This window comes from Grosmannia clavigera, assembly GCF_000143105.1.
Source record: "Grosmannia clavigera kw1407 unplaced genomic scaffold GCSC_160, whole genome shotgun sequence".
Classification (NCBI taxonomy): Eukaryota; Fungi; Ascomycota; class Sordariomycetes; order Ophiostomatales; family Ophiostomataceae; genus Leptographium; species Leptographium clavigerum.
In genome coordinates, this window is record NW_014040779.1 from 308,086 (window position 1) to 320,958 (window position 12,873).

Consider the following 12,873-nt stretch of genomic DNA (forward strand, 5'->3'; position numbering starts at 1 on the left):
TTCACACCCGCCTTCGTCGGCTTGGACAGCACTAACATGTTGGAGCAGCTGCCCGCCTGAAAATCCAGTTTCGCTTGCGCGCGCCACTTCAAGATGTCCTTTCGTGGCGACGACCAGCGCCGGTACGGCCATGTGCCTCCGGTGCAGTACCCCGTTGGATCTCAACAGTACCAGCAACAGCAGCAACAGCAGCAACAGCAGCAACAACAGCAACAGCAACAATACCAACAGCAGCACCAGCAATACCAGCAGCCCCAATACGAGTACGGGTATGATCGCAACCAGACCACTTCCAGCCAAGGAACCTTTGGCATCCTCAACAACGGATCCTATTTTGACGATGACCGTGATCAGCCGAGTGTGGCTCACCGCAGCGAGGACGAGCTGTTCTTCTCCGGCAACCCCGATGTGTCCCCCTCACAGGCTGTCGTCTCGACCAGGCCGTCTGCTTATGGTGGCTCCCCCACGAACTCAGCCATGTCTGGCTACCAACACCAGTACCAGACGCAGACGCAGCCGGCACCGTCTGCCTATAACCCCCAGGTCTTTCCGAGGTCGCAGTCGCAGTCTCTCCCCTACCATCCCCACCCTTCCACCCGCCTGGCCTCGCCGACCACGTCCTCTGCACCGCCCTTTCCGTCGCCGCAGCAGAGCTACACCCCAGCCGCTTACAACCCGGCCGCCTATGCCGGCACAAATGCGGCTGTGCCACAGCGAACGGCCACTCATTCTGGGCACGGCAGCTACCAGAACAGCTACAATGCGCCGGCGGTCCAGCAGCCAGCCTTACCACCATCGCCTCAGTCGTACATCCAGCAGCAGCAGCAGCATTACGCCTCGGGGGCCCACTACGCCAACACAGCGTCAACAACCATGGCGCCGTACGAGTCGGTGTACACGGCGGACCCCCCAGGAGCGAATTCGTATTCCTCCTCGACTAGTGCCTACTCGGCGATCGAGTCCGTCTCGGCCCCGATTACCTCGCCAGCCGCCACCGTCTCGAGCGGTGCATCAATCTCACCTTATGCCATGCAGAGTACCATGACCTCACAGGCGCCTTATCCAACATATGGACATATGCCTTCGCACTCTGCTGGAAGCCATTCTATTAGTGGCACCGAGTCTGCTGCCTTTGCCGGCCGTGTGGGCCGATCAGACTCCACCACCTCGCCGTTGTCATCTCCGCTCGGCCATAGCTCGTCGCCGCTCGGACTGCAGCGGCATCCTACCAACGCACCACTTCCAAGCCGCCCACCGATGGATAATGTCCTCGAAGAGTCGGCATGGCAGCAAGGAGCGTCCGACATCGACGACGGGAATGTCACGCAGGACAGTCTCTTCCACGACATCGAAGCTGATTTGGGTCTGGACAGCCCCGGTAACGGTTCAAATGGACGAAACGGTGAGGCATCTGAGGATCTCCTGTTCCGGCACAGCTCTCAGGCGTCAACGCATCCGAGCACCCATTGGTCGTCCGGAACATCCACCATTGGCCGAACGCCGTCTACTGCGTCTACGGCAACGAGCGCCTATCCGTCCGCCTCCACGAACCCGTGGGAAGAAGACAGCGATCCTGAGGGAGCGTTGGGTGTATACGAGATGTGGAAGGATGATCTGGATGCGCAGCGATTCAGCGTCAGCTCCGGCACAAGTGTACCAAGTGGCTATAACGGTATGCAAAGCCCCCCGCCGGTGCAACGACCCGACGAACAGAATACCAGCGACTCTGACATCGGCACCGACATCACTTCATTTATAGGCGGCTACCCCGGCAACCTGACTTATGGAGGCCAGTTTGGATCGGAGGGCGCAGACGATCTGGACCACCCTCCACAGTCAACAACACCACGCCCACATGGCAATGGGACTCAGTACGCCCCATTCAGAGAAGCTGAGATGGACTATGGGGGCACCGGTGGGCTCCAGAATCCTATTGGACATCGACTTAGCTTTGATAAAGACGACGAGCGTGTGTCTCTGGGCTCGGGCCTCAGTGGGAGCGACTCTCCACAGAAGGATGACGGCTATCCAGACATGTTCTACCACCCGGGCATTTCGAACCGGCCGCTTCCAACACCCCCCTCCGCTCCTGTAGAGACGAGCAACAGCAACGAGCTGATTCAGGCAAGACACGCGGCTGCAAGAGTGTCCTACCATCAGCACACGCTTTCTCACGGCGCGAACTCGCGGTCGTCTGTGTATCATGCGCAACAGGAATTGCAGCTGCAACAGCAGCTGCTGGTGGAGCGCTCGACGTCCATGTCGAGTCACAGCACGACGCCCGTTGTCCAAGTGCCCGGACGATCGCGCACCGATGCTGCCGAAGAGCGGAAGAAGGCACAAAGGCTGTTGGCCGCACAGCAGGGCCTGCCGTACGATAGCTACGAGAGCAATAGCGCGACCTCGATGACGTACGACGTGATCACGCTGCCTAGCGGCCGGCGGCGCAAATTTGTGCCGTCCAAGCTGAGCCCTGTCGATTTCCGGCGCTGTCTCGAACCGTGGGCGCTGAGCAGCATAGCTCGTTGGATCCGCGAGATGGCGGATGGCGAGCCCGACCTCAAGCGCAAGACAATCGAGGAGGGCCTTGTTGCGCTGTTTATCACAAAGGTGCCTACGATGAATGTGGCCGACGCCGAGACGCTGGCGGACATGGTGGCTGACTCGATGTCTCGGGCTGGCATCTTGATACCGGAAGAAGAATGGGTCAGGTTTGGGCCGGGTGAGATCAGCGGCGTGCTGTGGCAGCTAACCGGCTCGGGCTGCTACGCTTCCCGTCTCCACGAGCACGAGACGGCCGGGCGCTGCTACTCACACTACTGCACGCGGACGCTGCGGAAGGCAGACTTGAACGGGCTGATGGCAGAAGAGTCGTCTAAGAAGGAGGACTGGATGACGTTCTACAAGATCACCGAAGAGATGCGGGCAGGGAAGCCACGCAAGGAAGTGGAGCGGCAGAACAACCTGCACGAGATCGTGACGAGCGAGGAGGACTTTAGCAACCAGCTGGAAGTGCTGCGGGTGCTGTACAAAGACCAGCTGCTGCACTGGAAGCCTCCCATCATTCCGCCGAACCGGCTAGAGAAGTTCGTCGACACGGTCTTCGGCAAGGTGGAGTCGATGCAGCGGGTGAACAAGGACCATCTGCTGGCGCAGCTAAAGTACCGGCAGAACGAGCAGGGTCCCTGGATCATGGGCTTTAGCGACATTTTCCGCGAATGGATCCGGAAGGCCAAGGACGAGTACATTGCCTATTCGGCTCAGTATCCGATCGCGTCCTTCACCGTGCGCAAGGAGGCGTCGCGCAACATGCTGTTCCGGCAGTTCCTGGAACATGTCCGGAACAACAAGCGGTCGGACCGGCTGGGCTGGGACACGTTCTTGAAGGCGCCGATCACGCGGCTGCAGCGGTACTCGTTGCTGCTGAGCACGGTGCTGAAGAACACGCTGCAGGACAGCGAGGAGAAGGTGAACCTTGCGCGAGCGATTGAGGAGATCCGGGCAGTGACAAAGGAGTGCGACCGGCTGGTGGACGAGATGGGCAAGAAGGTGTCGTTGCAGGAGCTGCAGAACCAGCTCGTCTTCCGGCCCGGCTCGCAGACAGTCCTCAATCTCGACCATCTCGGGCGGGAGCTGCTGATGCAGGGCGATCTGCAGCGGATGGGATCGAAGGGCGTGCGCTGGGTGGACACACACGCGCTGCTCTTTGATCATTACTTTATCCTGACCAAGGTGATCGGGCCAAAGGATGGGAGGGGCGACAAGAAATACGACGTATCCAAAGAGGTGAGTGGAGGTAGTCTTCTTTTGGAGCTGCCCGAAGTGTACTGACGCCGTTAGCCCATCCCGATGCCTCTGCTTCTCCTGGAGAGCATGAACGACGACCCGATCTCGAAGCAGAAGGGCCTTGTTGCCACGCCGCTGACAAGGTCGACTGTTGCCTCTGTGTCGGACACGATGCTGAACAAGGTGTCGTCCATTGCGCCAAGCCGGCCCGAGTTGGACCACGCAGCCACCAGCTCGTCGATCAACTCGCTCGCGCGCCTGGCGCCGGGCACGCAGAGCGAGGAGGGCAAGACGCTGTATCCCTTCCGGGTCAAGCATCTCGGCCACGAGATCTACACGCTCTATGCGACCACGCCACAGAGCCGACAGGACTGGTGTGCCAAGATCGTGGAGGCCAAGACGCGCCACGCACGCGCGCTGGCCGAGCAGAATGCCGAGCCGTTCCGGCTGCGAGTTCTCTCGGACTGCGGGTTCGCGTACGACTCGATCACGGCGTCGTCGAAGCTGCCGAGCGTCTCGATTCCGGGCACGCCGCTCGACCGGTCGATCCGTGAGATGGGAAAGGTGTTTGGGACCGGCCGGGCACCTCCGCCGGTATGTCGGGCATCGGTGAACTGTGCCACCGGCTTCACCGCGTTTGAGAAGTCGATCATTGCCGTGGGCACAGACTTTGGCGTCTATATTTCGGATGCCGGAAATCCGCGAGGCTGGTTAAGGGTGAGCCTTTTTTTTTTCTTGCTTGCTTCTGCTTCTGCTGCTTCGGCCTACGCTAACACCCTGCAGTCGGTGCAGCTCAACAAGGTGACGCAGATAACGGTGCTGGAGGAGTTCTCGATCTGCCTGATCCTGGCCGACAAGTCGCTGATCTCATACCCGCTGGACCTGGTGGCACCGGTGGGTAACTATCCGGCTTCGAATCACGACAGCCCGCGACATGCGCCGCAGCGGCTGGCCAAAGACGTCAGCTTCTTCGCCACGGCCCGCATGAAGGAGCGCATGCTGCTCTTCTACAAGCGCAAGGAAGGCATGCACAACACGTTCAAGGTGCTGGAGCCGGTCTTCCAGAAGGCGTCGGAGAAGAAGAGCCGGTTCTTCGGGACGCGCAGAGGTGCAGCCGGCGCCACAGAGACATTCCGCGACTTTGACGAGTTCTACCTGCCGATCGAGTGCTTCTCGCTCAACCTGTTCCAGTCGTATGTGGCCGTATCGACGGCCAAGGGCATCGAGCTGCTGACGCTGGACCGCAAGCAGCCGATGTCGGTGCCGTGTGACTTGGCGCTGCCGGCGATCGCCAACATTGCCGCCCGGCTTCGCGACCAGCGACCACTCGGCATGTTCCGGTTAAACGACCAGGAGTTTTTGCTGGCTTACGAGGATTGCGCCGTCTACGCCGACAAGCACGGCGAGGTGTCGCGCACGCTGATCATGGAGTACTCAGGCCGCCAGAAAAAGGCCAAGGCCGCGACCATGTTCGGCCAGTATCTGTTGCTGTTCAACGAGGACTATGTGGAGGTGCGCAATGCCGAGAACGGCCGCCTGCGCCAGATCATTGCCGGCATCGACGTGCGCTGTCTGGACTATGGGTTTAGAGGACCGACGGGCGGCGACAACGCGTCGGCCACGACCCAACTGTCCGCACCGCTGTCGAGCAGCCAGGGCCAGATGTCCAACGGCTCCGTCAAGATCTGCATGGCCCATCCGGAGCAGCCGGGCATGCAGATCGTGCTGGAGCTGCTGCTGAATGATGGCCACTCGGAGAAGTCCTGAGGTGGAGGGAGCGTCTGCATGTTTGGCGTTGTGGAAGGAAACTGGTGTTTATTCTTGAAATGTCACTTTTCTTTGCTATTTTTATAATGAGATCTTTCTATATTTCCTCCATGTCAGACATCTACAATGACAAGCGCACCTACTCCGTATTAAATGAACGTGCATCGTTCACGCTTTCCTAATGCTAATTATACGCGTCGCGTGAACGTGATCTGGATCCACTAATTTACGCACTATGGGGGAAGGCACGCTGGTGGGACCAAATCCGTGATAGGAGCTTCTAAAAAAATGTTGCCCACGACCACAAAGCTCTTTGTATAAACAGCAGTGACGGGCTCCTTTGACCTCCAGGAAGATACCACATCCGTACTCTAGCCCTGCTACCGCTTCACCGGCCTCCGTTTTCTGCGTCCTGACAGCACGTCCTGACCAGCTGCACCTGGCCGTCACGTCGACACTGTGGTCTTGTGTATCATTTTTGTTTGATCCTGCTGAGGTCATCCTCACGCTCTCTCGCCCTCTCATCTTCTGACGTCAGCACGAACTATTGGACTCTTAATCTCTCAGATCTCAGCCAGTCCGCTCTCGCTTCCAAGCATCGCTCGCCTGCCCCCTCGCCAGCCAGACATGCGCCCCTCCGGCGCCCCGACCTTCCTCCCTCCCCGACAATGAAGTCCACCCACGAAGTGTACGCGGAAATCATTGCCTCTCACCAGGAGCTGGAACGTATACCGACCGACGTGCACCTCTTCTGTCCCCGTCTTAGTGATGACGATCAGGAGGACTACGACGATGTGGCTGGCTCAGACGCGGACAAGCTGAAGAAGATTGAGGATGGCCAGCGCCGTCTGCAGCTCACGTCGTGGGCATCGCTCATTCTGGGCATCAACCGCGACCAGGCCGACCGCTGGCTCCCGGACTGGATCCAGCGGACTGAGTCCTTCCTCGTCAAGTGTGACGGCTGTGTGCGGGCGTGGCACATGGGTCGGAAGGCGTTGCGAAGTCGTCTGCTGAAGTAAGTTTACCCTTTGTCTCTTTCGCTAACTCGTCCCTTCCACTTTCCTCTCTTCCCCGCTGACTAATCAGAGAGTTTGACGAAGAAACAACCAACATCATGGAAGGCCGGCTGCACGACTATGACACGGCCCGCATCGACCGTGGCCTTCGCCAAGCCGTCGCCATCCTCGAGCAGCACGGGCCCATGTCGTCGGCCAAGCTGGTAGCCATCGACGCCACGGCCGTGCTGGCATTTTACGAGGCCCTCTGCTGCGTCGAGTACCTCAGCCTGCCCGAGAACCGACGCCTGTTCAACATTGTGTTCCAGAAGACACAAGAGAAGAAGCCACTCAAGATCGCGTCGGCCGTGATCCCGACCATGACCGTGTTCCTGTTCCAGGCCGACCCGCTGCGCAACCGGTTTGCCCGCACGGCCTGGGAACGACGGCCGGCTCAGTCGCTCACGCCGGAGCAGTTCGAATGGGCCGTCAGTGACCATCTGGCCGATGCCATTGACGCGGTCAGCAAGCCAGATGCGGCCGACGCGGCCGTGCAGCTCTTCTGGGACGGTTTCCTTCTGCTGCTCGACGCCATGAGCGAGGACGTGGTGCTGCACTGTCTGCGCGGCATGCAGATCCCCATGGACGTCTACCAGCTGGCTGTGCTGCATCTGGACCGACCGGCCGACGGGGTGCTGGCCGGCAGCTTGCGCGCGCTCTGTGCCCTGATGGACAAGTCGGCCAAGGCGTTTTGGGATGCGCTCTCGCGCATGAACCCGCCGCAGCTGCCCATGTTTCTGTGCCGTAGCCCAGCCTTTGCGCCCTTTCTGGCGCGCTCCTTTGAGGAGGCCATGCAGCTGGTGCCCGACAGCACTAGCACGCGCGCCCGTATGCCGCTGTTGGTGGCCTTTGTGCGCTCGCTGATGCGCTCGCTCAATCGAAATCAGCGCTCAGACGTGTGCGACTACCTGCTGTCCGTCTTTCTCACCAACACAGCTGACCCGGCCGTCACGGCCACGCGCGAGGGCCACTCCACCTGCATCGTAGCCGGCCTGACCGCCCTGCAGATGACCCTGGACGGCTACCTGGACGCCCGCTACCGCCTGACGTCCGAGAGCGCTCTGTTTGTCACCACCGTCATCAACAGCGCGGTCAAGCACCACGACTACGTTGTGCGCTCGGCGAATCTGCACCCCAGCGACCGCTATAACATCGGTTTGTCGCAGGCGGCTGTTGGTGTGGTCGAGTCAGCCCTGGCCCTCGATACCCGCGCCATCCAGGACGAGTGGCGATCGCTGCAGCAAAACGCCCGCCTGCCACCGGGCAACGAGCGCCGGTCAGCCCAGCTCTGGCACGGCTTCCGCACAGCTCTGGGCCCCGGTCGCCTCGACCTGGCGCGCGTCATGCTCACGGCCACGCTGTCGCTGCGCGGAATCCAGCGTTTCTCGCCCAAGAAGCGCCAGGTCCAGGTCGAGGACGGACCCCGACGGCGGTTTAACGACGAGCTCGAGCCGGCTGCCGAGGCCATTGCGCAGACCATTGAGCGCGTCGGCGAGAGCCTCAGCTGTGCCGACCTCAAGACGCTCTGCTCCGACACGCAGAGCCGCTCCATGGATGCGGTGGCCTCGACCCTGATCCACGCCGAAGACGCCATCCGCGAGGCCGGCTTTCTGCTGGTCGGTGCCATTGTCGACGACGACGGTGGCAGCCGGTCCGAAATCATCGGCAAGGTCGTCAGCGAGCTTCCGGTTCCGTTCTTGACGTCGTTTGCCGATGCCATCGACCACCTGACCGGTGGTGAGGGCCGACTGGGCAGCGCGTCACCCTTTGAGCCGATGCGCCACATCTACCGCTGCAGCAAGGACGTGCTGGACGGCCTGTGTGACTCGTCTGCCGGCCTGTTGCGGTCGCGGACGCTGACGGCAGAGGAGCGCAAGGCCGTCAAGCGCTGGTGGACGATGGAGTGGCAGTTTGTCGACCACTCCTTTCTTCGTGCGCGCGCCTGGAGCGAGGATGTGGAAAAGTCGGGCATGGAGAACTACTGTCGCGACGTCATGGAGTTTGCGCGGCTGCTGATGGCACAGGACGGCTTGATCGCCTCGGCCCTGGCCGAGAATGGCGGCTCGACTTCGATGGAGCCGTTTGCGCACAGCTCGACGATAGCAGCGCCACCGTCATCGTCGTCGTCCACGAAAAACGACAGTGCTATGCGTGAGGTGCTCGACGCGCCGCAGAAGCACTCGATGGGCCTGTTTGAGATGATCCAGCTTCGCGACCAATACTTGGTGGGAATTATCGTGGACATCCTGGTGAAGCTGTTCACGCGGCTCAAGGAGTTCAACCTCAGCTTCCCCGACCGGTTTGTCAATGCGATCCGCAGCACGTACACGGCGCACCCGCAGATCCGCAACAAGTTCAAGGTGAACACCAACATGAACGACACGCAGCGGGCCGAGCTGATGAAGGCGATTGGCGACGGTGGCGATGACGATGACGACGAAGATGTGGAGATTGTGTCCTGGTCCTCGGCGACGGTGGCGGGCAAGTCGGCTAAGAAGCGGCAGACCACGATCGAGGCCTGGTCTCGTGGTGGCAGCGGGACAGTCAAGACAGCCTCCTCGTCGCCGTCGCCGGCGCCGTCGGTCTCTAGCAAAGAGGCGGCATCGCAGCTGACGCCGGGCCTGAACAAGCACAAGGCGCTGCTGGACCGGATGAAGGCGACGGCGGCAGCCAAACCGGACCAAAAGGCGCTGCTGGCCAACCGGGCGGCGATCCGAGAGGCTCGGCAGCGAGACAAGGCCGAGATCGAAAAGCACAAGGCCGAGGCGATTGCACGTGCGCGAGCGCTTCGAGCAGCACCGGTCAAGAGCGACATCATGGTGGACAGCGCATCCGACGAGGAGGAGGAGGACGATGACGACGATGACGACGGAGCGGACGCGCTGATCCGACAGAGCCGCAAGGGCGAACAGCTGCTGGACGAAGTAGAGCGGCGCAAGCGGGCGGCGATGAAGCAGATGATGGCACGCATGCCGGTCAAAAAGATCAAGCAGCAGCGATCGGCCAAGGACATGCGGGCACGCATCATCCCCAACATGGACCGGCTGCACCAGGCGATCCTCGAGTGGGACATCTTCCACGAGGGCAACGACCCGCCGTCGGACGGGTTCCAGTGTGTGGCCGTGGCCGACGACTACATGTCGCCAGCTGAGTACAAGAAGACCTTTTTCCCGCTGCTGATCAACGAGGCCTGGCGGTCGTTTGTCACGGCCAAGGAGGAGAGCACGGCCAAGGCGTTTGGCGTCAAGGTGGTGACGCGCATCTCGGTCGACAACTTCCTCGAGGTCAGCACGCTGATGCCGGCGGCAGCTAATCGCGAGCGGCTGCTGGGCGAGGGCGACATCGTGCTGCTGTCACGCGGAGCGGACCCACTGACGAGCCGTGGTGAGCCACACTGTCTGGCGCGTGTGTGGAAGCTGGCAATGAAGCGGGAAAACTGCGAGGTGACGTATCGGCTCAACAGCCGGCGCAACCTGATCCTGCCGGTGCTGCTGCCGGGTGCCGAGTTTCGGGCAGTGAAGATCACCAACATGACCACGATCGAGCGCGAGTACGCGGCCCTGGAGAGCCTGCAGTACTACGACCTGATGGACGAGGTGCTCAAGGCGGCACCGTCGCCGATGCTGACGTTTGGCGACGGCGCCGTGGCCGAGGTGCAGCGCACGTATGAGCTCAACCGCGGCCAGGCCGTGGCCATTCTGCACGGCAAGGCCAACGACGGCTTCACCCTCGTGCAAGGGCCTCCGGGCACGGGCAAGACGAAGACCATCGTGGCCATGGTGGGCGCGCTGCTGACGGGAACGATCAAGACGAACGCGGCAGCCGTGGCGGTCAGCCGTCCGGGGGCCAACGGTCACGGTGACAGCACGACGAAGAAGCTGCTGGTGTGTGCGCCCAGCAACGCGGCCGTGGACGAGCTGGTGCTGCGGCTGAAGATGGGCGTGCGAGAGACAACGGGGGCGTTGCGCAAGATCAACGTCGTGCGACTGGGCCGGTCGGAGGCGATCAACTCGGGTGTCAAGGATGTCACGCTGGAAGAGCTGGTCAAGTCGGAGATCTCGCGGCAGACAAAGGTGTCGTCGTCGTCTGGTGGTGGTGGTGGTGGTGGTAGTGATGCTAAAGAGCAGCCCGTCAGCGATCGGGAACGGATGCACCTGCGTGCGGGCGAGATCAAGGCCAAGGTGATGGAGCTGATGCCGGCGTTGGAGGCAGCCCGACGAAGTGATGATCGCGACGTGATGAACCGGCTGCAGCGCGAGCACGACGAGCTGCGGTCGGAACAGCGACGGATCGGCGCGCAGATCGAGCGCGACAAGGAGTCGGGCAACACGTACGCACGCGAGACCGAGATCAAGCGGCGACAAATCCAGCAGAAGATCCTCAACGAGGCCCACGTACTGTGCGCAACGCTGAGTGGTAGCGGCCACGATATCTTCAAGAATCTCAACGTCGAGTTCGAGACGGTCGTCATCGATGAGGCGGCCCAATGCGTCGAGCTGAGCGCTCTGATCCCGCTCAAATACGGCTGTGCCAAGTGCATTCTGGTCGGTGACCCGAAGCAGCTGCCGCCAACGGTGTTGTCACAGTCGGCTGCGCGCTATGGCTATGACCAGAGCCTGTTTGTGCGCATGCAGCGCAACCGCCCGCAGGACGTCCACCTGCTCGACACCCAGTACCGCATGCATCCCGACATCAGCCGCTTCCCGAGCCGGCAGTTCTATGAGGGGCGTCTGATCGACGGCGCCGACATGGCCCGTTTGCGTGCCCAGCCATGGCATGCCAATCCGTTGTTGGGTCCGTATCGTTTCTTTGACGTCAGCGGTGCTCAGGAAAAGGGCCACCGTGGTCGATCGCTGGTCAATGAGAACGAGGTCGGCGTGGCTCTGCAGCTGTACCGCCGCTTCCGTGCCGTCTATGGCAGCGGTCCGCAGACGAGCCGAGGAGACGACGACGAGGCCGGGCCCAAGATCGGCATCATCACGCCGTACAAGGCTCAGCTGCAAGCCCTGCGCTCGCGCTTTTCCTCCCAGTTTGGCGACGACATCCTGCAAGCGGTCGAGTTCAACACCACCGACGCCTTCCAGGGCCGCGAGTGCGACATTATCATCTTCTCGTGTGTGCGTGCCAGCCCGACCGGTGGCATCGGCTTCATGACAGACATCCGCCGCATTTGAACGTCGGTCTGACCCGAGCGCGCTCGTCGCTGTGGATCTTGGGCGACTCGCGGGCTCTGCGCCAGGGCGAGTTCTGGCACGCCCTCATCGAGGATGCCAAGGGCCGTGGCGAGTACACTGGCGGTGATGTGATGGGTTTGCTTCGAAATGGTGGTGGAGGTGGCAGACAGGTTGAGAAGCCGAAGCCGGCAATGGAGAAGCCGAAACAAGAAAGGCAGAGACCCGTGCAGCCCGTGCAGACTGCACGTAAAGCAAGCGGTTCCAGCTGGTCGACCCCTTCGCGGCCAGTAGCCGCAGTCAAGAATAACAACGATGACGATGAAGACGACAGCTATTCGCCTCCGCCAGCCATGTCGCCGCCCAGCCAGCCGCCACGCAAACAGCGACCGCCACCGCCGATGCTGCCGACCACATACACGGTAGTCGACCGACCAGGACGGCCAGCTCCGGCGCCGTCCGACATCGCCGGCATTGGCGGCATCAACGAGCGCGGCGAGCCATTGCCGACCGGACCACGCAACACGGAGCGGCCGGTGGTGCAAAGCGGTCCAGCCGTGTCCCTCTCCAACAAGAAACGGCCGCACGAAGAGGCGGCCGAGACGCAGCCATCAAAGCGGGTAGGTCACGGCACACCACACACACACATGTTCGAATCTTGGCTGACCATGCAGACGGCCCCCGAAGCAATGCTGCCGGCGAGACCGCCGCCACGACGGCCCACCGATCCATCGGCCATGCAGGTGCTCGGTATCGACGAGCCATCGCAGGCACGACCGCCGCCACAGGCGCCGCGAGGACCGAGGGTGAGTTTCTCTTTCGTTCTTTTGTTTTCTTGTCGGATTTTTTGTAGCGAGCAAAGAACGAGCAGCTGACCGGATAGCCACCGATGCGACCCAAGAAAAAGGGACCGGCCGATCCATTCATCAAGAAGAAGCCGAAGCGGATGTAGTGTAGACTTGCTTGCATATACGGCCTTTTGGAGAGGGAACAGAAGAGGATGAAAAAGACGGCTCGGTTTTGGCTACGGAGCCTCTGTACTATTCGCTGTCCTCATGTTGATGACTCCTGCCGATCTCGTCGCACTTTCCTCG

At 61.3% G+C, this 12,873-nt stretch overlaps 2 protein-coding genes across 2 annotated transcripts; both read left to right on the plus strand.

Moving 5' to 3' along the window:
• Positions 1 to 93: 93 nt before the first annotated feature.
• On the plus strand, positions 94 to 5,553 carry CMQ_5061 (Rho guanyl nucleotide exchange; the record flags this gene model as incomplete). Its single annotated transcript, XM_014315997.1, has 4 exons — positions 94 to 122; positions 297 to 3,786; positions 3,841 to 4,503; positions 4,570 to 5,553. The coding sequence occupies 4 exons, from the start codon at positions 94 to 96 to the stop codon at positions 5,551 to 5,553; spliced, it is 5,166 nt and encodes a 1,721-aa protein (XP_014171472.1).
• Positions 5,554 to 6,221: 668 nt separating this feature from the next.
• CMQ_5037 (tRNA-splicing) lies at positions 6,222 to 12,731 on the plus strand (the record flags this gene model as incomplete). Its single annotated transcript, XM_014315973.1, has 6 exons — positions 6,222 to 6,568; positions 6,640 to 9,427; positions 9,503 to 11,721; positions 11,766 to 12,399; positions 12,454 to 12,585; positions 12,663 to 12,731. 6 exons carry the CDS (start codon positions 6,222 to 6,224, stop codon positions 12,729 to 12,731), a joined length of 6,189 nt encoding a protein of 2,062 aa, XP_014171448.1.
• Between the last annotated feature and the right edge of the window lie 142 nt (positions 12,732 to 12,873).